Raw genomic sequence first — 26,796 nt, forward strand, 5'->3', positions numbered from 1 at the left:
ATTAGAGTTGTCCCCATCAGGATTTTTTAGCTCCCAATCACTTGAGTTTGAGTATCTGCCGATCCCGATTTTTCCCGATCCGATCACTTTTTTTGGCTCCCGATACATTTCCGATACTTTTTCCCGATCAGATACATTTTGGCAATGAATTAAAAAAAAAAAAAAGTTTCCTTTATTGTCTATTGGAGAACAACATGGACATTTATTTCAACAAAGCTATCAGCACTTGGTGCCACAAAATGTAAAAACATGAAATTGTAAACTAAAACAAAAAGTGCAGAATAGTGCGATAACAAAAATAAATAAATTTAACTCCAAAAGAGGTAGTTTAATGACATCCAGTCAGACTCACAAACACAAGAAAATTAAAATACTTTTTGGCTTAACCTTAGTGCAACATTCTGAATGGATGAAATGAATAGCAGCAGCTTAATGAACATGAACAGATTTCAAACATGTAAACCATGTTAGTTTCACTTACTTCATTGTTAAATGCAATGATTTATAAAACGATTTAATATATATTAAAAACATTAATAACTAGGTATGTCCCGACTTTTTTGGCCGATACCGATGTTTTAGAAAATGCCGTGATCGGGACAACACTAGTTTGTATGTTTTATATACTTAGATACGTATTATATTTATATCATAGTTACATTATATTTATATCATAGTTACATTATATTTATGATAGAGCTTACATCTTGTATTAAACAGGTTATTTTTGTAAAAATGCTATATATATTTATACAAATTAGTGTATAGTAAAAAAATAAATACAGACATATAATTTATGTTTAGTTGTGGAAAGGGGGTGGGATTAAATACGTTTATTCTTCCTCCCACTCGTTTTCGAACATGTAACTTTAAATATGTATTGATGTTGGTTTTTTCCTTTATGTGGTGGAATGCCCACCTGTATTTGTTTTCTTGTCTTTTTTCTTGTTTTTTTTTTTAACGAAATAAACAAGAAAAAAAAAAAGAACCGGCCAGAGGTTTGAGCGGCCGCTATGATGTCGTTAGGACGGCGGGCCACTTGCTGCCCGGCGTCTGTGACTGGGGGGATTAGACCTGTGCAGCTGGGAGCTGTTTGATTAAGCTCCCTAACAAAGGCCAGGCATCGATTTAAGCTTTAAATCAGGTGGAACTAAGTGTTTTAAGAGATATTAATCTACTTTGCATGTCTGTAGATGGCAGTTGTCAGCACATACACGTGCTGATGCATAAGCTGGAGCCTCAAACCGTGTTTAAACATGGAAAACGCTGACTTTAACTTGTATGATTGGGGGTTGGGGGGGGGGGGGGTCACGTTGAAACCATGTTGGCCACAAACGGAAACATGTTGATCAACCAAGAGATTGTTCTGCGTCGTACAAGTGTTGCTGGACCTGATAGGTCTAGACCAGGGGTCGGCAACCCAAAAATGTTGGGTCATATTGGACCAAACAGACAAAAAACAAATATGTCTGGAGCCACAAAAAATGAAAAGTCTTGTATCAGCCTTAGAATGAAGGCAACACATGCTGCATGTTTCTGTATTAGTTATAACTGGGGGAAGATTTTTTTTGTCATTATGCACTTCGAGAAAAAAGTCGAAATGTCGAGGAAAAAAGTCGAAATGTTGAAGAAAAAAGTCAAAATGTCGAGATTAAAAAGGAAGAAAAAAAAGAAAAAAGGGAAAAAAAAGGAAAGAAAGAAAAAGGTCAAACATTTCTGAAAAAGCTCCAGGAGCCACTAGGGTGGCGCTAAAGAGCTGCATGCGGCTTTAGAGCCGCGGGTTGCCGACCCCTGGTCTAGATCTACTGAGAACAGTCTCCCCGTGATTTGGCTGGATTTAATTTACATTTAGACATTCGCGGTTCCCGTCATGTTTCCGTTCAGCTGAGACTCGGGGTCGTCTAGCCGACCAGGTCGCCCGTTCCCAAAAGGTAGACTACATAATCCACGACCAGGACACTTGCTGTCAGGAGAAAACCTCTGCTGTGCTGCAGCAGGTCTGCAGCTAGTAGATCAAGGAACAAGAGCAAGGCTTTCCTGTGAAGCCCGATACAGCGGGACAGGTTTGGTCCTCATGCAGGACATTTCCAGGGATAAATGCAGATTTCATGCCTCCAGAAGTCACGTTTTACTCCAAACTGTCCCAATATCAGCTCTTTTTCTTCTGTAAACTGCCTCGGACGCCTGACACGACCAGCTCTCCAGTCCTTTAAAGGGGACCTATTATGAAAAACAGGTTTTTTCTTGCTTTAACATATATAAAGTGGTCTCCAGAAGGAGGAAAGCAACCACATTCTGCAGTGTCTGTACAGCCGCCCGGATGATCCGTCCAGTGTGATGTGGATCTACGAGCCAATAAGATTCTGCTGAATTTCTCATTTATTTAGCAAAAACAATCAAAAGCTTGTTTTTAAGACATTCAAGGCCTGTTTAAAATAGGTATTAGATGCCATAATAGGTCCCCTTTAAGTGTTCCATTGAGAGAAAACAAACAGTCATGCATGTATGTTTTAGAATAAGAAAACTAATATAAAAAGATAAATAGTCGAAAAAGCTGTCTAGAAAAATAATTTTGAGTAAATTCCGTCTGAATCTGCATCTGAACTCGAGTGCAGGAGTTGAGGGTTCCGTAAAAAGCAAGTACGGCTTCCAGGAGAGTAGATATTGATCTGTGTGTGTGATGGTGGGAGGATCGGCAGCGCTGCTGTGATATCACGGGTCCAACTTGCTGCCGGCGATGCGTCCTGCATCCCTGCAGGTCTGGGAGTCAGGACGCTCTCTGCACCGCGGCCTTTAATAATTCAGAGAGCGTTATTTTGAGAAGGCCGGTGCGCGGCTCCCCGTACCCCGGGATCAGCGGGCCATCTGCCAGGCGGCCCCAGCCGCCGTCTCTCCCCCGGCCCCGGGGTCTGGGCTGCAGACACACCCCCGGGGAAGGGTGGGCCGCACGCTCGCACACTTATTGATCCGTTTGGGCCAGAGCTGTTAACACACTTCATGCATCCGTGCAGTGGGACAGAAGCGTTGCCACAGACTGAGGTTGAATGTCTGGGTGAAGATGTTTAGGTTGCAGAGCTGCGGCTGAACGCCAGCGAGCAGGGGGATCAGAGGTGCAACCCAAACCTGCAGGATTATCATATTATCCTCATTTAAACCACTCTGCTGCTGGACACTAATTCTTTCTTGTGTTTTTTTGTTGCTGCTCGTGTGTGCCTGGTCCCTCCTTCCTCCTCCTTCCTCCTCCGTCCATCAGACGCTCATGCAGGTGAGTAACTCTCTGGTTCCATCTCAAGTGGGGGGGGGGGGGGTAGCAGTGCAGCTAAACATAGCGGGGACTTAAATCATTTGTACTGCACGATGAGAAACACCAGAAGTAGTTTGATGGTAGTTTGATGGTCCGTATGGCTGTTACAAGCTTTCAGGATTGAGTGAATCTACTAACTGCTGAATAAGCTTTTCCTGCAAGGAAATATGTACAGCACAATTCAACACAAGGTAATTCAAAGTGCTTTGCATCAACATTACACAATTAAACAGTAAATAACAAATACACTTGAAATAAAATGATAAAAGAGGTAAAATTATAAAAAGCACAAGTTGTTAAAAGGTAAGGGCAGTAGATCCAGCAGGTTCATCTCATTCTTACAATGGCAAGAATTACATTTATATATGGTCAAAACGTACAAAGACCGGGTCAAATACAGTATTAGAAAGTAATCTGTAACAATTTGTACGGTGAATTAAACCAATTTGACAATTCTATGCCACAATGCCTGTTTCCAGGTCTTATTTCACACAACTGACGAGATTTTCTACAGGACTGTCTCAGAATATTAGAATATTGTGATAAAGTTCCTTATTTTCTGTAATGCAATTAAAAAAAAAAAAAAAAAAAATGTCATACATTCTGGATTCATTACAAATCAACTGAAATATTGCAAGCCTTTTATTATTTTAATATTGCTGATCATGGTTTACAGTTTACGATTAAGATTCCCAGAATATTCAAATTTTTTGAGATAGGATATTTGAGTTTTCTTAAACTGTAAGCCATGATCAGCAATATTAAAATAATAAAAGGCTTGCAATATTTCAGTTGATTTGTAATGAATCCAGAATGGATGACATTTTTGTTTTTGTAATTCCATTACAGAAAATCACAATATTCTAATTTTCTGAGACAGTCCTGTATACGGTCAAAACGTACAAAGACCGGGTCAAGACCGCATCAAAATAACTATGTTCTTATTTTGAAGTGTGGCACTAAAGCTGTGGAATATTGTCAGATTTTTAGTCCTAGTGTTTCTGTTCTCCGTCTGGCACTGACTCTATCAGCCAGAGGTGGACGTAGACCGGACCAGCCGGAGCTCACGCAGCAGAAACCAGGGGGACGAGAGCTAAAGTGCAGGCGGGGAGCTCAGTGCAGCAGAAGCCCCAAATACCGGAGACATTTATTTTTAACCGCAGCTTTAATGGAGAAGTGCTGTCGGGGAGCGTGGGCTCGGCCCGCTGTTCTATATTCTCAGCGTTTCCATCAGCTTCAGCAGGCTGCTGCCTCCTGCCCCTGCGCAGGGATGGGTTATTTTTACTGCCTGGAGGTGCACTCTGATGTTTTCATTAATATCTCATCACTATTTCATGCATTTGTTTGTAGGTTGCTTACTTTGGTGAATTAACTGATTTTTGTGACACCAGTGAGCAAAACCACACTATAACTAACTTAAATAATGGGGATGCGTCTCTCAGATTTGTGAAGTTTACACAGAATCTTTGGCGTGTGTGTGTGCGTCGCCATCAAGTCAACAGACTTTTATGCGTTTGAGGTTGTTTGTTTCTGCTTTATTGAACCGAGACAGTCGTACAACAGCAAAGCTCTTCTTCCTTCAGATGCATTTCTGTTATTTCCTGTGAACGTGTCTTTCCCCCGGGATAACGCGTGTGTGTGCTTCACAGAGGATGCTCTTCCTCCCCCTCCGCTCTTCATAACATACTCAGACATTTCACATGTGGGTTTTCCATCATATCAGTTTGGTCAAATCCTTTAAATATACCAACATTCAACATTACTGCCGTAATCAAACAGTTTTCCTCCCATCACAGTAACTTACAAGCCGGATGTAAATGTTCAGGAGACGTGGAAGTCCCAGCAGACACGGTTTCCTTGTATCCCTCACTTTCTCTGTGAACTATTGACTGTGTTTCCATGCATCAATAACCCTTTTAAAACCCGAATATTGGAAATAACCCGGTTTTGCACGGCCATGTAAACACCAATAACCCCTTTGAATAACTGGAATTTGCTCATATTCTGGTTTTTAAAAACCCCAATATGAGCCCTGGGTTACTCCTTTTTTAAAACCCGAATATTGGGGCATTTAAACACCAAACGTTCACAAGGAATCCTGGTCTTTTGAGTCCAGGAAGTTCTTATAAACACGGAGAAACACAAGACCAGGAGGAGACTAATCACTTCATAAATGTAATGAAGGATATGAACATTTCTGCATTTGTAGACGGTAGAAAGTACCGGGATAGAAGATTTACAAGAAGGTGAGAGAAAAGTTGCGTGAAGCAGCATTTGTTTTGAATTTGGATACAGGAAGAAGAAGCGGAAAAGACGGGAATTGCGTCATGATGTTCTCCGTGCGTCGCTGGTTTGATCCAGATATCCTGAATGATTAATTACAATGTATACAGGGATAACCCTGTTTGTTCACGCATGTAAACGGAATATTCCCAATGTCTAAGTAACCGGAATATTAGCAATAACCCGAATTTTGACTGCATGTAAACATAGTCATTTTCTTAGGTAACCTGACCAGGTTTAGTGAAAAGGGCTCCTGATCGCTTCAGTTGAACAAAAGCATCAAATAATGACATTCAAAGCAGTTTTTTGACTCATTTGCTCAAACAAAAATGGGAAAGAAAGACGAGGCTGAAGCTCTCCAGCTCCAGGCGCGTTGGGAAGCAGCAGCTTAACTTTTCGTTGGATGGCTAAGCTGTTCGGTCTCATGAGAGATTTGTGAAACTAAAGTTTCCACCAGAACCTGCTTTGTGCTTTTATCCTCTCTGACCCCATTTCCTCCTCCTACCGGGATTAAAAAATAAAATAGATGTATAATAGAGAAAAATGCTTCTTTATTCATCCATCGGCACTTGACGTGTCGGCTCCGTTAGACGTCGTCGCGTGACGACTGCAGACAGCGTTGACGTCAGTATAACAGAGAGAGTGGAGCTTTATTTCCAGGGGAAACGTGTCTGGAGGAAAGTTTCCTTGTTCTCTGTGCAGGGATTTGACTGCCAACTGAACCATTGACATCTGAGTGCCGTGTTAAATCCAATTTGTGAATGTAGGTGTTGGCCTGAGTGGCTCAGACCGGTCAGGGACCCGTGGTGTTCTGTTCTGCTCTGCTCCCTCACTTCACACCAGGGCTGGGGATCCATTCAAATGTCAAGAATCGATTCCGATTCTTAAGATTCAGGATCGATTATCAAGATTTGATTTAATTCCGATATTGATTTGGGTTAGTGTTATTAAAACTGTTTTTCGAGCTGTTGCATGAATTATATGACTGTAGTTCTGCAACATATTAATACTATAAGTATTGCAGCTAATGATGCTGTAAGGACCAATCAGCTCCCAGAATGCTGATAGAACTGCTTTCAGAAACATCGTGTGAAGAAGTATCAAACAGATCCAGGGAGGAAACAGAGACGGAGGAAATTGCATTTTTTTTTTAACACATTCCGTTTGAATTTTTTCCATTTTCGGTCTATTTCGATTTTAAATTTTTAAGAATTTGGTTTTTAGCATTTTATTCAAATGTAACCCAAAGACAGTATATAAAGTAATGAAATATAGACAATTTATGCAATTATAACTGAAAACTTTAATGTTTTCATGCCTTGAACATATTTAAAGGCAAAAACATGACACTAGTTATTCTTGTGTCCAACAAAACATTCCTTTTTTGGGCATAAAAAAAACAAATACCAAATGTTGTAATGTAATGATGGGGAAAAAAAAAAATGTGATCTTTAGACATACGAATCGATTTTTAGGAACTAATATGAGAATCGATTTAGAATCGTAAAATAGATTTTTTCCAACACAGGCCTATCCTATTCAGCACCGTAACACACGTGTACGGAGATCACCACCGGTCGGTGTGGGCAGTGTGCCATGCTGGGATGGTTTGGAAAAGGTGATCAACTTCCCGTTGAGGTGGAGCAGGTTTGTGCAGGATTAGCTGGAAGGGGAGGAGGTTAGCGCGGTAACCACACAGAAGGGTCCAGCAGGTGAGGAGCAAAGCCCTCCAGCCGGCCCGGCTCTGCAGCAGCAGGTGGATGATGCTGCAGGACATACCGGCCGCATCATGCCATGTTCCCTCTTGTTATTGCTGCTGCAACAACTTACTTATCCCCCTCTAACATTTAGAAGTCTCCTGCTCGTTCAATAATTCACCAAAGTTCCCTTTTTTTTTCCCTGTGTGACGTTGCTTCATTAAAAATGGATGGTTGCTTGTTGCGGGCTGGAGATTGCAGAGCACCATCCGCTGCTCGGTTTGTTCAGCGCGTCCTCCTCCCGAGTTTCAGCCGGCTGCACTCAGATCGGAGAGGGTAAGCTGCGTTGACTCGATTCTGGTCCGGTCTGCTTCGGTTGCAGGACTAGAGGCAAAGCAATGTCTTTCCTGAGAGACGTGTAGCGTCTCTGGCTGCACGCCAGATGCATTCCCATGCGGTAACCATGGGGGAGACACTCCCACCTCCTTCAGCGGAGGAGAGGTTTGCCGTGAGTGGATTTTCAGGTCAGGAGCGGTGACTACTGTACCTGCCACAGACGCCCTGGCAGCTGTATGGTAATTGGGGGTAATCCGGGGGCTGGCAGCGGCGCAGCGGCGCTGCGGGGAGCAGGTGGCCGTAGTGAAGGGAACGGACGTCAGAGCTGGGATTATACTCTCCAGACCCGTGAGCCTCCGCTGAAAGACACACGGGAGACATGCCTCTGCTCTGAGAGCTGCCTTTAACGCCTTTCTTCATTACTTTTCTTTTTTTTTTTTTCCTTTGGTCGTGGGATTTTCCAATGTTGCTGGAGAACGCTAAACATTTGAAAATGAAGATCTTTTGCCGGTGGGACCCCAGTTTGGTGGGTGACTTGTTACTGCTATACTCGTTTCTCATGTAGGGATATTCACCAGATATTATGAGGACTCTTAGTTGGTAAAATACATCTATCTAGTGCTTCCTTGTGTTCCTATTCTTACTTTCTTTCAGCATATTTTCATTGATTCCTGCACAGCTGCAGCTGATCAACTCTTGGTTGCAGTATTTTGAGCAACAAAATAATGGGCTTTTTTCTTACTTGTGACACCTTAATAGCTGTTTTTTTTTTTTATATAAGTTCTTGTAAAACCTTTAGCCCTTCTGCTTTCAATTTAGCACCAGTCACCTTTGATGTTTGGAGGAGCATCATTTCAGTCATGAATGTGGTTTTGTGTCCTCATCTCTGGGATGTGGTTGGATCAGTACCCGTGTTTTCTGACCAGGTTTTTATCTCAGTCGCCACATTTGGTTCTTTTCTCTACAAAGTTGAAATGTGACGTGTGGAAAGTATAGAGTCCACCTTTTATTCAAACAAGGATTAAGAAGTTAATGGTTTGTAGGTAGCAATGTTTCAATATGGTGGTTGGTTTATTTTTGGTCGCTCCTGTGGTGACATTCATATGCTTTTTTTAATTAAAGGGCCTGAATTTGTTTTGGTGGGAAGACTGGATGTGGTTCTTCCTCTGGAAAATGGTGTTCGGAGTGCAGTGTTGTTGCAAATTTAATTCCTTCTGAGACTTAAATGATGCTTTCTGGAGCCTTTTTTGATCAAGTTCATGGCTAAAACGCAGCTTTGAGACTGAATTACACTTGTGTTTCAGAGCCTGAACTGTGTGTGTCAGGAGGTTTACAGGCTAATTTCACACAATCCACATTCTGCTTATGTAATAATTTGCGTCACGCTCACATCTGTTGAGTTATGAAATGCCCCGGTGCGCCACACTGGAAGATGACATGCGACTATTTTAGCGTCTCTACACGGCCACACAGCTGTAATCCTGTAGTGGGGGTGTGGACTGGATGCTGCTGGTGTTTCAGAAACATCCTGGTTGCCGTCTCTCTGATGCAGGATGACGTTTGCACCCCCATTTGTTACCTGGGAAGTCTTAACTATCAGAAGACCCCCCTGTTACAGTCAGACTCCGTTCTCTTTTCCCTCTCAGGACTTTTCCTATGACGACTCGAAGGTGGAGTTCAACGTGGATGCTCCTAATGGTGTGGTGATGGAGGGATACTTGTTCAAGAGAGCCAGCAATGCCTTCAAGACCTGGAACAGGTAACCAGCATGACGGAAACATCTGTGTGTGGTTGACAATATCACATTTGCACCGGATGCATGTATGCAAAAATGGCCATTCCTCTGAAGGTCATGACACCAACAGTTTGTTTTTGGAGCTAATGAGCTTTACAGTTTGTGGGGATACATAAAGCATCTACCTGGAAATGACACAAAAAATAACTTTTAACTCCAGAACGTGGCTGGAAATCTTCATACTGAAGTTTTCTTAGAGCAATCCAGCGGTGGTCATCTTATTTAGCGATGCCACTTTCTAAAATGTAAATGGATGGAAGCCAAAGATAAGACAAGCTGTACTTGATCACTGCCATCAGCACCTTTACCGTTTAAGGGACCTTGGGTTTAAATTGTCTTTTCTTCTGTCTCCTTTTCTCCAGACGGTGGTTCTCCATTCAGAACAGTCAACTGGTCTATCAGAAGAAACTCAAGGCAAGTCCAAACGTCTCCCTGCCTGTCAGTGTTCAGGAACTGCATGAGAATCTTCTCATGAGCCTATGAGCCGCATCTTTGCTTCTGTCTCTTTACTTTTACTTTTACTCCTGTCAGGTGGGATTAGTTATCCGTCTCTATGAATTTGTTCTGTCAGTAGTCTCATTAAGTTGTGTTTGGATTGTCCACCGGTTCATCCACTCACTCTCTCCCAGGGAGGGATTACTGTGTGGAGGATGAGCAGCTGCTGGGGAGTTTCCAACAACAGAACTTCATCAATATGCACCTGATAGTTTATATAAAACATTATATAAAGGGTTTGCATTGACGTCACTTCCCCACTGGACCAGCCCCCGTACTCTCACTGAGTGGTAAAACATCAGCAAAAACAGCTGCAACTAGTGGAGAAGATGTGATAACAGCGGATTATCAGCTTAAATTAGCGTCAGTTGGACTTGACAGTGACCCGTACAGTTACCAAGAACCAGTGGTCCATGGACATTAATATTTGGTACAGTTACCAAGAACCAGTGGTCCATGGACATTAAGATTTGGTACAGTTACCAAGAACCAGTGGTCCATGGACATTAATATTTGGCCACTAATCCAGTTTCCTGATATTTATATGTACTTAATTTCTACGCCGGGGAAATACACGAAGCAAAGCTTGAAGGCTTACAAAAGTCTTGACACTTGGTCCGACTTCAAGGCAGGATTTGTTGTAGAAATTAAAGTGATGAGGACACCGAACTTTATGATTTGACCGTTTAACGTTAGCTACCCAAAAATCCAACATTACCTGATACAAAATGGGAACCGTAAATCCACGTTTCGGTGCCTGGAATCCAGTTGTTTCTGTGAATTGCAGTGATCCATTTGTCTCTTAAGCTTATTTTTCATCAGTCTGTAAAACGATAACTCAGATTTCTTGCTAAATCTATGAGTACAGTCGATCGCACAACAGCTCTTTCCCATTTTAGATGTTTTCCAGTTGCTCAAACTGAAAGTTTACGCTGACACTCAGTCTTTCTGACACTCAGTCTTTCTGACACTCAGGGGGCGTAACCCGCTGTGAAGTCGCATCTGTGACGTCATGCGCATTCCCTCTATTCAGTGTTTTTAATAAAATGAGATCAAAAAAGTATTTTAAAGGAAATATGTAAATATAAGAGCAAAGCAACTTCTTCAGGCTTTTCCAGGGCTCACCCGGCAGGTTTTTCTTTTTATGTTATTTCAATGTCAGAACCCTCCCCTGGTACGCAGCCCTTCCACCTGCTGCGTACCAGGGCTTTGAAAGCCCTGGTACGCCATTTTAACTAGATATAAGACAAATATTGTTAAGATTTAGAGTTTTTGCAGTGAGCGCTGGGATATCTGCAGAGAGCTTTCTGACGGGCCGTCACTGTGAAGATCTCGGAGGCGTTAAAGCACTCCAGCCCCATCTGACCCGTCAGAGCCCACTTTAACCCCCAGGAGAGCTGAAGGGTCACCACGTTCTGCTGGGCTTTCAACAGCCACGGAAGACGTGTTGCCGGGGGCAACAGCTGCTCCACCGGGCCGGGGCTGCTGGGACGAGCTGATGTGAGGATTTGTTTTGTGTTGGCAGGATTCCATCACCGTGGTGGTGGAGGACCTCCGGCTGTGCTCCGTTAAACCCTGCGAAGACATCGAGAGGAGGTTCTGCTTTGAAGTCGTGTCCCCCACCAAGTGAGGCCTGCTCTCATTCTAAAAATAACAGTTACCCCCCCCACCCCTCCCCGGCAGCGCAGCTCCCGAGACGGCAGTGTCACTTGTTTGGTTTAGATTAGGATTACTTGTAAATTATTTGTCAGACTTTTTGGTCCCCGGATGGTGAAACGTCATCAAGTCAAAATGTAGTTAGTCCTTTGAGTTATAACCAAATATGTAAGGGATAATGCCCAACGAGGTGGAAATTAACATAAATATATGGACGACGCAGGGGCATGAACCTTCCGACGGTTTACCTCCGTGAAGTCCATATATTTATGTTAATGTTCACCTTATCCCGCTTATACCACAGTCACTTATAGGGCTGGGGATCGATTCAAATATCAAGATTCGATTCCGATTCTTAAGATTCAGAATCGATTATCACGCTTTGATTCAATCCGATATTGATTTGGGTTACTGTTAATAAAACTGTTTTTTGAGCTGTTGCATGAATTATATGACTGTAGTTCTGCAACATATTAATACTAGTATTATATTGAGATTCAACAGCAAGTATTGCAGCTAATGATGCTGTAAGGACCAATCAGCTCCCAGAATGCTGATAGAACTGAAGAACAGAAACATCATGTGGGTCAGAATTACCAAACAGATCCAGGGAGGAAACGGAGACGGATGAAATCGCTTTTATTTTTTCCCCATTTATGAGAATTTGGTTTTTAACATTTATGCAAATGTAACCCCAAGACAGTATATAAAGCAAAGAAATATAGACAATGTATGCAATTATAACTGAAAACTTTAATGTTTTCATACCTTTAAACATATTTAAAGGCAAAAACATGGCACTAGTTATTCTCGTGTCCAACAAAATATTCCTTTTTTGGGCATAAACAAAAAAGTACCAAAAGTTGTGATGTAATGATGAAAAAAAACAACAAAAAAAAAATATATATATTTTTTTTTTTTTAATCGATTTTTAGACATATTAATCAATCTTTAGGAATTAATATGAGAATCGATTTAAAATAGGAGAATCGATCTTTTCAACACAGGCCTCGTCACTTAGCAAAAAACATAAATATTAAATCAGTTATTCATGCTTTAATGTGTTTTCAGTGTAAATCATTAGTTTTATAACAACCACAGCTGAGCGACTATTTAATCTCTCGTCTGCAGCCGTTGGAACCTGGTAAATTACAAAGTTTCTTAACAAGCCATAAATCAGTTTCCTTGGTAACACCTGAGGGTCTGACTAATACCTGGAACAATCACTACCGTCCCATAAAGTCCTTAATGGACACAGTGTTGATTCTCCAGTAACTAGGACGGACCTGAGATACGACTCAGCAAGGGGAGATATTCTAGTCCGCTCAGCTCCGCTCGGCTAGTGTCTTTTCTCTCCTCTTCTGCATCCCAGTCATCAAAATTGTTAAATTCACCAAATATATTAAAAGAAATGACAAAATCCCTCACGTCGGCGTCCTGCGGTAGCCGGGTCTGAATCTCTGAATCTCTGTTGCCGTGGTTACCACCTGGCAGTTGATCCAGCGCAATGATGCTAAAGTTATCAGGCAAATTGACCGAACTTGTTTTCTAGGTGTAGGTTACCACTTTTAATGTTCACCTGCCAGCCAGTCAGAATGGAGTATTCACACAGACCGTGGTATAATTACAATTAGTTTCCATTTTTGGCAAATTGAAATTGACTTTGCGATAATTGGCAAGTAGCAAATGTTAACATGCCAAAATGCATCAAAAATTGTGTAAACATCCCAGAAATTACAGCAGTATCAGACTTGCTTAATATTAAAACATTCAAAAAACACGGCTGGAGATGTTTCCAGAGTTGTGATCTGTGAGTCCGTTAACATGCTGAATACAGATGGTAAACTCTCTAAACAGGAGCTGAGGACACGTGATGTGACGGCAGGTAGAGCAGCATCACCTCTAAGAAACTCCTGCTATCTCAGCCTGACACTGTTGGTTTTTAAGCTAAAATAAAGCCTAAAATGGGTCAAATTTGGTGGAGAAGTGGGGGGATGAAGAAGTGGGCCTGGGAGAAACTGATTGTGCTGCCAAGAGAACCAACATGAATTCATAAGCCGGACTGATTTACCGACTTTGATGCGTGACCTCTGCTCACATTCCTGCATGCTGCAAACTGGGTTTGTGGACTGAAATAATCCTCACAAGTTTTCAGTCACTGTGTCTCATTTGTTGACGAGAAGCTGGTGTTGGACCAAAATCTGGCTCATCTCAGTGTTGTTCCACAAGGTTTTCTTTCATCGTGCAACTTGTCTCAACAAGTAGAGACGCATTGATCGGTGATTTTAGGGCTAATCGCAGCACTTGCACACCTCTTCTGCAGGTTTTGCCCCCTTTTTTTGAAATAGTTTGCAAAATGCTGCCATGTGGGGTGGAGATAAAGATGGGGAAACCCAATAAGTGTATTGTGATCTGGGCCTGTGGGCTAAACAAGTAGCTCGTTAGTTAACACATCCAGGTAGTTCCAAACAAAGAGGAAGTGATGTATTACATCAGATTTCTCTTTAGACACAGAAAAGGTTTCTTTCCTCATTATATGTCCACTTTAATATGCTAACGTGTGTTGTTGCATTTAAATCTCATTTTAAATACACAATAGCTTAACTTGATTGATGTCTGGCCACTGTTTAGCCCTTTGAGCACTGCTGAAAGTTAAATATTGTCCAAAACTAGAATTGGTGAACAGACTGAATACAGCCTACCTCAGCGGTATTTCCTTATTTGAATATTATATTAAGAATTGAGCACAAGCATTTCAGTCCATAGTAGCCAGTTTGATGTTATAAATAAGGAACCAAAATATTAACCATAATCTCCTTTATTTATGACATCTGTGCATTATATCAGCAAAACAAAACAATCACATGAAATTATAGGAGGCTTAGAAGTTCATCTGAAATGAAAAGTCCTCATTTAGAGATTCAAATGAAAGAAGTTTCAGGCCAATCCTAGAAGCTAATGATGTAAACAAGTCCTCGTTACAACGGAGGTTAATAACAAATAATGTGACAAACATTATCACTGTGCAAAACTGGCAAAAAATCTGTAGTAAAAAACCATCTCCAACAGAGATTAACATGTACAAACACTGCCCAATGAATCATTAACCAACTGAAAAGGCTACCAAGCATCTTAAACTTGTATTAATTAACAAAATGGGATAAGTAAACCAAGTTAGTTTCGCTTACTTCGTCACTTCCGCCCGCCGACCGGAAGTGACGCCGGCCGGCGACGATTGGGCGGCCGGTCGATCGGGACAACACTACTTTCCCCCCCTTTTTTTAAATATGACCAGGGGCCACATAAAAGCTCCTGGCGGGCCACAAGCAGTGTTGGTCAAGTTACTTTGAAAAAGTAATTAAAAAAAAAAAGTAATCCCGTTACTTTACTGATTACTTATTTCCAAAAGTAATTAGTTACATTACTAGTTACTTTACTTAGTTACTTTTCAAAAACATGATGCACAACCTGAATACACTTTACTGGAACAATATGAAACAATAGAACTTTCAGTTTAATTCTATTCTTTGTGCATATTCCACCATATAAAATTAAATTACAATAAGTAAATGAAACGGTCTATTTTTAAACTTGTTTTTATTATTTTCAGTCTTAAATTTATGCACATTGCGTCGGGGAAAATACAGCTCTCTCTGACTTGAACTACAATATAACCTGCGACAAGCTTCTTCAATTCAGCTGCACTAAGTCCCGTTGGTCTTACATTTAGTTTCACCTGTTTAGGACTCCCGCTGGAGTCTGATGAGGCAGCCGGCGCTGCAGCCCCAGTGGGGGAGGAGGAATCCGGGGGTCTCGCAACGAGCTTTCCTCCCACACAGACTTTACAGCGGACGAGAATGTTTTTATCACTTTTGACCGAGTAAAACTCCAAATAATGTCTGTAATTCCAGGCGTTAAACGCCGCATGCTCCTGCTCTCTCTCGCACTCCATGTCGTCTCTGGTTTACCACTGAAGGCTGATTTATGGTTCCGCGCACCGACGCAGAACCTACGGCGTAGGGTACGCGGCGACGCTCACCGTACGGCGCGCATCGCCCCGTACCCTACGCCGTACCCTACGCCGTACCCTACGGCGTATGCTCTGCGTCGATTTAACGCGGAACCATAATTCAGGCTTGACTTTGCACCGCTCATACGTCAGTATGAGCGGCGCAAAGTCATGAGACATTTTCACAAAACAAATAGTGCATTTAGTAATGCAGTAACGCAGCCTTCTTTCAGAAAAGTGAAGGTAATCTAATTACTGTTTTTGCAATTGTAATCCCTTACTTTACTTGTTACTTGAAAAAAGTAATCAGATTACAGTAACGCGTTACTTCTAACGCATTTCTGCCCATCACTGGCCGCAAGTGGCCCGCGGGCCGTCAGTTGAATATCCCTGGCCTACCTGCTATAGATCTAAGCATTTCATCAAAACACTCATCTCTGCAAACAACATCAAGGGGTTTAACAGCTCGAAGATATGTTTTATTATTTATTTTTTTTTTTTTTTTTTAAATAGCTAGGGCAATGATGACATTCTGAGGAGCCGGGTAGAAAATATCAGCTTAAAGATGCAGAGCTTCTGTTTGTTGCTTCCTAACAAATGTTGACATGTGCATTGCAACGTGAGCGGCTGCTGGGGAAGGCACAGTTTGATTGGGAGGATGTCATGGTTGTTTTCCAGGAGCTGTATGCTGCAGGCCGAGTCTGAGAAGCTACGGCAAGCGTGGATTCAGGCCGTTCAAGCCAGCATAGCCTCGGCGTACCGCGAGAGCCCAGACAGCTTCTACATCGAGGTAAGCTGGAACCAAGCTCAGCAAACTCAAGTTTCATGGCTTGTTTTTGATATTCTACTTTATTAAGTCATTAATCCATCCATCCATCCATTGTCCACCGCATTATCCGAGTCCGGGTCGCGGGGGCAGCAGTCGGAGCAGGGATCCCGAGACTTCCCTCTCCCCGGACACTTCCTCCAGCTCTTCCGGGGGGACTCCAAGGCGTTCCCAGGCCAGCCGAATGACGTAGTCACTCCAGCGTGTCGTGGGTCTTCCTCGGGGCCTCCTCCCGGTGGGACATGCCCGGAACACCTCACGAGGGAGGCGTCCAGGGGGCATCCTATACAGGTGCCCGAGCCACCTCAGCTGGCTCCTCTCGATGTGGAGGAGCAGCGGCTCTACTCCGAGCTCCTCCCGGGTGACAGAGCTCCTCACCCTCTCTAAGGGAGCGCCCCGCCACCCTGCGGAGGAAACCCATTTCGGCCGCTTGTATCCGGGATCCCGTTCTTTCGGTCATGACCCAGAGTTCATGACCATAGGTGAGGGTGGGAACGTAGATCGACCGGTAAACCGAGAGCTTTGCCTTTCGGCTCAGCTCCTTCTTCACCACGACGGACCGATACAATGACCGCATTACTGCGGCCGCCGCACCGATCCGCCTGTCAATCTCGCGCTCCGTTCTCCCCTCACTCGTGAACAAGACCCCAAGATACTTAAACTCCTCCACCTGAGGCAGGAACTCTCCCCTGACCTGGAGGGTGCAAGCCACCTTTTTCCGGTCGAGAACCATGGCCTCAGACTTAGAGGTGCTGATTCTCATCCCAGCTGCTTCACACTCGGCTGCAAACCGCCCCAGTGCATGCTGAAGGTCCTGGCTCGAGGGAGCCAACAAGACCACATCATCTGCAAAAAGCAGAGAGGAAATCAAGTGGCTCCCGAACCGTACCCCCTCCGGCCCCTGGCTGCGCCTAGAAATTCTGTCCATAAAAATAATGAACAGAACCGGTGACAAAGGGCAGCCCTGCCGGAGTCCAACACGCACCGGGAACAGGTCTGACTTACTGCCGGCAATGCGAACCAAGCTCCTGCTCCGGTCATACAGGGACCGTACAGCCCTCAGCAGAGGGCTTCCGACCCCATACTCTCGGAGCACCCCCCACAGGATGCCACGTGGGACACGGTCGAAAGCCTTCTCCAAGTCCACAAAACACATGTGGACTGGTTGGGCAAACTCCCATGCGCCCTCGAGCACCCTGCGGAGGGTATAGAGCTGGTCCAGCGTTCCACGGCCAGGGCGAAAACCGCATTGTTCCTCTTGAATCTGAGGTTCGACTATCGGCCGAATTCTCCTCTCCAGCACCCTGGAATAGACTTTCCCCGGCAGGCTGAGGAGTATGATTCCCCGGTAGTTGGAACACACCCTCCGGTCCCCCTTTTTGAAGAGAGGGACCACCACCCCGGTCTGTCAGTCCAGAGGCACTGTCCCCGACTGCCACGCGATGCTGCAGAGGCGTGTCAGACACGACAGCCCCGCAACATCCAGAGACTTGAGGTACTCAGGGCGGATCTCATCCACCCCCGGTGCCTTGCCACCGAGGAGCTTCCGAACTACCTCAGTGACTTCAGCTTGGGTAATGAATGAATCAACTTCTGAATCCTCAGCCTCTGCTTCCTCGACGGAAGGCGTGTCAGCGGGATTGAGGAGATCCTCGAAGTATTCCTTCCACCGCCCGACGATGTCCCCAGTCGAGGTCAACAGCTCCCCTCCTCCACTGTAAACAGTGTTGGCGGAGCACTGCTTCCCCCTCCTGAGGCGCCGGATGGTTTGCCAGAATTTCCTCGAGGCCGACCGGTAGTCCTCCTCCATGGCCTCCCCGAACCTTTCCCAGACCCGAGTTTTTGCTTCCGCGACCGCCCGGGCTGCAGTCCGCTTGGCCTGCCGGTACCCGTCAGCTGCCTCGGGAGTCCGCCGACCTAGCCAGGCTCGGTAGGACTCCTTCTTCAGCTTGACGGCATCCCTTACTTCCGGTGTCCACCACCGGGTTCGGGGATTGCCGCCGCGACAGGCGCCGGAGACCTTACGGCCGCAGCTCCGGACGGCCGCGTCAACAATGGAAGTGGAGAACATGGTCCATTCGGACTCAATGTCTCCGGCCTCCCTCGGAATCCGGTCAAAGCTCTCCCGGAGGTGGGAGTTGAAGACCTCCCTGACAGGGGAATCTGCCAGACGTTCCCAGCAGACCCTCACGATACGCTTGGGTCTTCCAGGTCTGACCAGCTTCCTCCCCTGCCAGTGGATCCAACTCACCACCAGGTGGTGATCAGTTGACAGCTCCACCCCTCTCTTCACCCGAGTGTCCAAGACATACGGCCGGAGGTCAGATGACACGACTACAAAGTCGATCATTGACCTCCGGCCTAGGGTGTCCTGGTGCCACGTGCACTGATGGACACCCCTATGCTCGAACATGGTGTTCGTTATGGACAGACTGTGGCTAGCACAGAAGTCCAATAACAGAACACCGCTCGGGTTCAGATCGGGGAGGCCGTTCCTCCCAATCACACCTCTCCAGGTAACACTGTCGCTGCCCACGTGAGCGTTGAAGTCCCCCAACAGAACGATGGAGTCCCCAGTTGGGGCACTTTCCAGCACCCCTCCCAGGGCCTCCAGGAAGGCCGGGTACTCTGCACTGCCGTTCGGCCCGTAGGCCGAAACGACAGTGAGAGACCTATCCCCGACCCGAAGGCGTAGGGAAGCGACCCTCTCGTTAAGTGGGGAGAACTCCAACACATGGCGGCTGAGCTGGGGAGCTATGAGCAAGCCCACACCAGCTCGCCGCCTCTCACCATGGGCAACTCCAGAGTGGAAGAGAGTCCAACCTCTCTCAAGGAGTTGGGTTCCAGAGCCCAGGCTGTGCGTGTAGGTGAGCCCGACTATCTCTAGTTGATACCTCTCAGCCTCCCGCACAAGCTCAGGCTCCTTCCCCCCCAGCGAGGTGACATTCCATGTCCCTAAAGCCAGAGTCGTCGTCCGGGGATTGGGTCGCCGGGGCCCCCGCCCACGGCTGCCACCCAAATCACACGGCACCTTCCCCTTATGAACCCTCCCGCGGGTGGTGGGCCTACGGGAAGGCCCTTCCCCTTATGAACCCTCCCGCGGGTGGTGGGCCTACGGGAGGGCGGAGGGGTAACTGTACCAAATATTAATGTCCATGAACCGCTGGTTCTTGGTAACTGTACCAAATATTAATGTCCATGGACCACTGGTTCTTGGTAACTGTACCAAATATCAATGTCCATGGACCACTGGTTCTTGGTAACTGTACCAAATATTAATGTCCATGGACCACTGGTTCTTGGTAACTGTACCAAATATTAATGTCCATGGACCACTGGTTCTTGGTAACTGTACCAAATATTAATGTCCATGGACCACTGGTTCTTGGGGTAACTGTACCGGTAACGGTCAAGTCCAACTACCTTTAATTTAAACCGATAATCTGCTGTTATCCCGTCTTCTCCACTAGTTGCTGATGTTTTGCCCCTCAGTGAGAGTAAGGGTGCGTGGTCCAGTGGGGAAGTGACGTCAATGCAGAACCTCTTTTACTGGACTTCAGAACCAGCTGATGGATGTGAAAACTGCCTTCCTGCCTTCAGTCGTGTTTGTTTCTATTCAGCATCTGGACAGAACGGCGTCTCCGTCCACCAGCAGCATCGATTCGGTCAGCGAGCCGCGAGAGCGCAGCAGCAGGGGGGAGACCATCCTGCAGCGTATCCAGTGTCTTCCAGGGAACGAGCAGTGCTGCGACTGCGGCCAGGCCGACCCCCGCTGGGCCTCCATCAACCTGGGCATCCTGCTGTGTATCGAGTGCTCCGGCATCCACAGGTAGAGAAAAACAGCCGTCTTTTAGGCCAGTCTCGGGACAAAAAGGTCTCCGTCCCAGATAAATGGTCAATGTAAATTTACTTGATTTATATAGCCCTTTACAGCCACCTCTAGGTGAGCCAAAGTGCTTGACCTTTGACCTGGGAACTTCCAATAACAGTTGGTTTGAGGATCTCAGCCCCGCCAGGCTCACGCACCGTTAAAAGCTCTGATTAATAGGGGGGGGCAAGGCCCTTGAGTGCTTTAAAAACAAACATTAAAAGTTTAAAATCCATTCTAAAATGGACAGGAAGCCAATGGAGTGAATATAAAACAGTTGTTAGTTGCAGTAGTGGCGAATATGGTTTTTGGATAAGGGGAAGGAAACCGGAGCACCCGGAGAAAATCCTCAAGGAAATGTAGGGAGAGCAAAACTAATTTTATATCTGTCTACTAATTCTAGTTCAATCACGTTGAAATCAGTGTTTTTAAATTATTCCAAATATTTTCTGTTGGTGCAACCACCAAAGCAGTAGCAAATGCCCCCAACAGTCCCAACGTAAGAGCTTTTATAACAGTGTCTCTGTATCCTTTGGCCTTTGGTGTTTTGATGAAAGTCTTAAAGGTGTCAATTACTGCATCATTTAGGAGCTTCTTTGACAATAAGATGACCAATAATTTGTCAAGACTGCCAACACTCTTAATCAGATTTTTTAACAAACACGTTTCAACATTATTCACAATATCTATCCTAAATGTAAAATCTGAGTCCCAGACATGGGGCCAAATCTTTCTATAAAAGTTATTTATCGCTTTCGTTTGACGGACTATGGTAATGTTAGCTCTTTTCAAAGCTGCACGAAGTAGCTGTGTAACTACTAAGTGAATAAGAATTTGTTTACTTTCTAGATTAGTGCAGTCCATTATCCTGACAATGACAAATAAAAGCCGGGTATTTAATTTCACCTGAATTAGATGCAATCAAATCTGATGTGTAGATCACTGAGAGTCCTCCAGTATCTGTGGGCAAATGTGTGATCTGTGTTTATATAGAGTAACAGAATTCTGTGATGCAACAACGGCAGTGGGCGGGGCCAATTCCAAATGGTTCTTTATGATGTCATCTTTTGATGTCAGCAGTTTTCTCACTGACTTCAAAGCATTATGTTAAATTGGACCTAATGAGCTCCGCCCCTAAAGTTCCCAACTCCCAACACGGCCGACATTCTTCTCAGACCCTTCAGCCGGCGTGGCTCCATTACACTCTAGCGCCACACGGGAACCTTTGACTGAAAAAAGAAAAGCAGAAAATATGCCTACTGACATATTTGTAATATACTCAAACTATTGTATTTACTGACTAAATTAAAACGGGCAAAACAAGATGCCTAGTCTATGGGAAAAAAAATGTACGATAATTTCACAGTGCCTGGAAATGCCAAAGTTATTGTGCAATTCATAATATAATAAGTTGATTCACTGTCTCAATAATCAAATAAATTCATTGACTCTTAAAAGTTGTTAGTTGCAGTAGTAGCGAATATGGTTTTTGGATAAGGGGAAGGAAACCGGAGCACCCGGAGAAAATCCTCAAGGAAATGTAGGGAGAGCTAAACTAATTTTATATCTGTCTACTAATTCTAGTTCAATCACGTTGAAATCAGTGTTTTTAAATTATTCCAAATATTTTCTGTTGGTGCAACCACCAAAGCAGTAGCAAATGCCCCCAACAGTCCCAACGTAAGAGCTTTTATAACAGTGTCTCTGTATCCTTTGGCCTTTGGTGTTTTGATGAAAGTCTTAAAGGTGTCAATTACTGCATCATTTAGGAGCTTCTTTGACAATAAGATGACCAATAATTCATCAAGACTGCCAACACTCTTAATCAGATTTTTTAACAAACACGTTTCAACATTATTTACAATATCTACCCTAAATGTAAAATCTGAGTCCCAGACATGGGGCCAAATCTTTCTATAAAAGTTATTTATCGCTTTCGTTCGACGGACTATGGTAATGTTAGCTCTTTTCAAAGCTGCACGAAGTAGCTCTGTAACTACTAAGTGAATAAGAATTTGTTTACTTTCTAGATTAGTGCAGTCCATTATCCTGACAATGACAAATAAAAGCCGGGTGTTTAATTTCACCTGAATTAGATGCAATCAAATCTAATGTGTAGATCACTGAGAGTCCTCCAGTATCTGTGGGCAAATGTGTGATCTGTGTTTATATAGAGTAACAGAATTCTGTGATGCAACAACGGCAGTGGGCGGGGCCAATTCCAAATGTTCTTTATGATGTCATCTTTTGATGTCAGCAGTTTTCTCACTGACTTCAAAGCATAATGTTAAATTGGTCCCAATGAGCTCCGCCCCTAAAGTTCCCAACTCCCAACACGGCCGACATTCTTCTCAGACCCTTCAGCCGGTGTGGCTCCATTACACTCTAGCGCCACACGGGAACCTTTGACTGAAAAAAGAAAAGCAGAAAAGATCCCTACTGGCATATTTGTAATATACTCAAACTACTGTATTTACTGACTAAGGCAAGTCAAGGCAAATTTATTTATATAGCACAATTCAACACAAGGTAATTCAAAGTGCTTTACATTGACATTAAAAGCGGCAAGACATAATAACAAATGGGTAAGAATAAGAAAAGAAGTAAAATAATAAAAAGCACAAGCTGTTAAAAAAAAAATAAGGGCAGTAGAGTAGAGTACAGCAGGTTTAATTTAAGAGTACACTTCAGTAAACAGTAATGTTTTTAACCCTGATTTAAAGGAGCTGACAGTTGGAGCAGACCTCAGGTCTACAGGAAGTTTGTTCCACCGGTGAGGAGCAGAATAACTGAACGCTGCCTCACCTTGCTTGGTTCTGGTTCTTGGGACACACAACAAACCAGATCCAGATGAACCTCAGGGGTCTGGGAGCTTCATAGGAACTAACAGATCAGCCATGTATTTTGGTCCAAGACCATTCAGGTCTTTGTAAACCAGCAGTAAGATTTTAAACTCTATCCTTTGACTCACTGGAAGCCAGTGTAGTGATTTCATGACCGGTGTAATGTGGTCCAGTTTCCTGGTGTTTGTAAGGACTCTGGCAGCAGCGTTCTGGATCAGCTGCAGCTGCCTGATTGATTTCTTGTTAAGGCCGGTAAAGATGCCATTGCAATAATCCAACCTACTGAAAATGAATGCATGAATAAGTTTTCCATGTCTTGTTTAGACAGAATCCCCTTAATTCTAGCAATGTTTTTCAGGTGGTAATAGGCAGATTTAGTGATAAACTTTAGATGGCTGTTGAAGTTCAGGTCTAAGTCAATAATTACACCAAGATTTCTGGCTTGATTCGTAGCTGTCAATGACATGGAGCCAAGGTGAGCGCTGATCTTTTCCCTTTCATTTTTAGGGCCAAAAATTATCACCTCTGTCTTTTCTGCATTTAGCTGGAGAAAATTCTGGCACATCCACTCATTGATTTGGTGAATACAGTTACTCAATGAGATCAGGGGACTGTAGTCATGTGGTGACACTGAAATATAGAGCTGTGTGTCATCTGCATAAGTATGGTAGGAAATGTTGTGACTAAATTAAAACGGGCAAGACAAGATGCCTAGTCTATGGGGAAAAAAATGTACGATAATTTCACAGTGCCTGGAAATGCCAAAGTTATTGTGCAATTCATAATATAATAAGTTGATTCACTGTCTCTATAATCAAATAAATTCATTGACTCTTAAAAGTTGTTAGTTGCAGTAGTAGCGAATATGGTTTTTGGATAAGGGGAAGGAAACCGGAGCACCCGGAGAAAATCCTCAAGGAAATGTAGGGAGAGCTAAACTAATTTTATATCTGTGTCTACTAATTCTAGTTCAATCACATCCTTTATTCAGATTTGGATTTAATCTTCGACTTCAAACTAGTGTTTTGAAATCAGAGTTTTTAAATTATTCCAAATATTTTCTGTTGGTGCAACCACCAAAGCAGTAGCAAATGCCCCCAACAGTACCAACGTAAGAGCTTTTACAACAGTGTCTCTGTATCCTTTGGCCTTTGGTGTTTTGATGAAAGTCTTAAAGGTGTCAATTACTGCATCGTTTATGAGCTTCTTTGACAATAAGATGTCCAATAATTCGTCAAGACTGCCAACCCTCTTAATCAGATTTTTTAACAAACACATTTCAACATTATTCACAATATCTATCCTAAATGTAAAATCTGAGTCCACGACATGGGGCCAAATCTTCCTATAAAAGTTATTTATGGCTTTCGCTTCATTGGCTATGGTCGTGGTAATGTTAGCTTTTTTCAAAGCTGCACGAAGTAGCTCTGTAACTACTAAGTGAATAAGAATTTGTTTACTTTCTAGATTAGTGCAGTCCATTATCCTGACAATGACAAATAAAAGCCGGGTATTTAATTTCACCTGAATTAGATGCAATCAAATCTAATATGTAGATCACTGAGAGTCCTCCAGTATCTGTGGGCAAATGTGTGATCTGTGTTTATATAGAGTAACAGAATTCTGTGATGCAACAACAGCAGTGGGCGGGGCCAATTCCAAATGTTCTTTATGATGTCATCTTTTGATGTCAGCAGTTTTCTCACTGACTTCAAAGCATAATGTTAAATTGGTCCCAATGAGCTCCGCCCCTAAAGTTCCCAACTCCCAACATGGCCGACATTCTTCTCAGACCCTTCAGCCGGCGTGGCTCCATTACACTCTAGCGCCACACGAGAACCTTTGACTGAAAAAAGAAAAGCAGAAAAGATCCCTACTGGCATATTTGTAATATACTCAAACTACTGTATTTACTGACTAAATTAAAACGGGCAAGACAAGATGCCTAGTCTATGGGAAAAAAAATGTACTGTGGTGCCGAAGAACGGGAGTCGGAGGCGGAGTATGAATGTTGAAAGCAGGCGCGAGCCGTTTATTAACATCAGCCATTCAAACCACAACAACACTGAACCGGAAGCGTAACGTCCGTCAATGCGCCTTATCCGGGCGGAACCACATTAACCCGCAGAGGGTTCCTAAGTGAATTATGTAACCCACTACACCAGCCCCCCCAGAATTCACCCATAGTCAAAATCCCCCCGCCGCGGGGGAACGACAGCCCGACCCCTACGGGTGCGAAAAACCGGGGTCGAGGGGGGCGGGGTCGAAGGTGCGGCCGCACCAACCGCAGAGCCGGGGGGCCAACGCGCCAACAGCGGCGCGGGCCTCTCAACCGGGGGCAGGGACGAGGGCCCAGGGGGCCGGCCCCTACGAGGGGCTTGTGCCAACTCCAATGGCCGGGAAATGTCCAAGTGGGCCGGCTTAACCCTATCCACCGAGACAGTCTTAGGCCTACCGCCCATGTCCACAACCAAGCTCTTAACCCCGTGCTGCAGGACCCTAAACGGCCCGTCGTAGGGAGGGCGCAGGGGGCCGCGGTGGGCATCATGGCGAGCGAACACGAAATCCGTCGAGCGCAGACTGGGGGGCACCTTGAAGGCGGGGGAGCCGTGTTGCGATGTAGGGATGGGCGTGAACGCCCCAGCGGCCTCCAGCAGGGCGGCGCGCTGCGTGGCTGCCGACCAGGGGGCAGTGGCGCTCGGGATGAAATCCCCCGGAACCCACAGGGTCTGCCCGTAGACCAACTCAGCAGAAGAGGACTGCAGGTCCTCCTTGGGGGCACACCTCAGGCCCAGGAGGACCCATGGGAGTTTATCCACCCAGTTGCCATCCGTTAAGCTCGCGCGGAGGGCTGCCTTCATTGAACGGTGGAACCTCTCCACCAGACCGTTCGCCTGGGGGTGGTAGGCCGTGGTGCGGTGTAGTTTGATCCCCAAACCGTCCGCGACCGCGTTCCATAGCTCCGCAGTAAACTGCGGGCCGTGGTCCGAGGAGAGGTCGGAAGGGGTCCCGAAACGCGCAACCCACGTCCCGATGAATGCCCGGGCCACGTCGGAAGAGGTTGGCGAGGGGAATGGCCTCGGGCCAACGCGTCGTTCTGTCGACCACCGTGAGGAGATAGGTGAAGCCCTGCGAAGGGGGCAGCGGACCAACCAGGTCGATGTGAACGTGGTCGAACCTCCGCTTGGGAACAGTGAAGGTTTCAAAGGGGGCCCTGGTGTGACGGTGCACCTTAGCCCGCTGGCAGGCCACACACGCATCGACCCACGCCCTCACGTCCTTCTTCAGCCCTTGCCACACAAACTTCTGAGAAACCAACCTAACGGTCGGCTTTCTGCCAGGGTGGGAGAGATTGTGCACCGCCTCGAAAACGCCCCGCCTCCAGTCAGCAGGAACCAGCGGTCGAGGCTGGCCAGTAGAGAGGTCACACCACAGTCTGACACCCGAGTCACCGACCGCGACCTCCTCCAGGCGCAACCCGGTGTCGGAGGCCCTGAGGGCCTGGATCCCGCGGTCCGAGGCCTGGTCCGCGCCCATGCCGGCGTAGTCGACGCCCAACTGGACCGCCCCTACAACCGCCCTGGAGAGGCAGTCCGCGACCACGTTGTCCTTACCGGCGACGTGTCGGACGTCGGTGGTGTACTCTGATATAAACGCCAACTGGCGCTGCTGGCGGGCAGACCA

At 45.2% G+C, this 26,796-nt stretch overlaps 1 protein-coding gene across 1 annotated transcript in view; it reads left to right on the forward strand.

Annotated features, from left to right (window-relative positions):
* acap3a (ArfGAP with coiled-coil, ankyrin repeat and PH domains 3a) overlaps positions 1-26,796 on the forward strand; it is a 119,927-nt gene that overhangs the window by 67,205 nt on the left and 25,926 nt on the right. Inside the window, exons 10-15 of the mRNA XM_061735207.1 lie at positions 3,254-3,265; positions 9,267-9,379; positions 9,778-9,829; positions 11,436-11,536; positions 16,254-16,365; positions 20,022-20,230. Of these exons, the coding sequence (XP_061591191.1) occupies positions 3,254-3,265; positions 9,267-9,379; positions 9,778-9,829; positions 11,436-11,536; positions 16,254-16,365; positions 20,022-20,230 (599 nt within the window). The remainder of the gene's footprint in view (positions 1-3,253; positions 3,266-9,266; positions 9,380-9,777; positions 9,830-11,435; positions 11,537-16,253; positions 16,366-20,021; positions 20,231-26,796) is intronic.

The sequence above is a fragment of the Cololabis saira genome, chromosome 12 (assembly GCF_033807715.1).
Source record: "Cololabis saira isolate AMF1-May2022 chromosome 12, fColSai1.1, whole genome shotgun sequence".
In the NCBI taxonomy this organism is placed as follows: domain Eukaryota; kingdom Metazoa; phylum Chordata; class Actinopteri; order Beloniformes; family Belonidae; genus Cololabis; species Cololabis saira.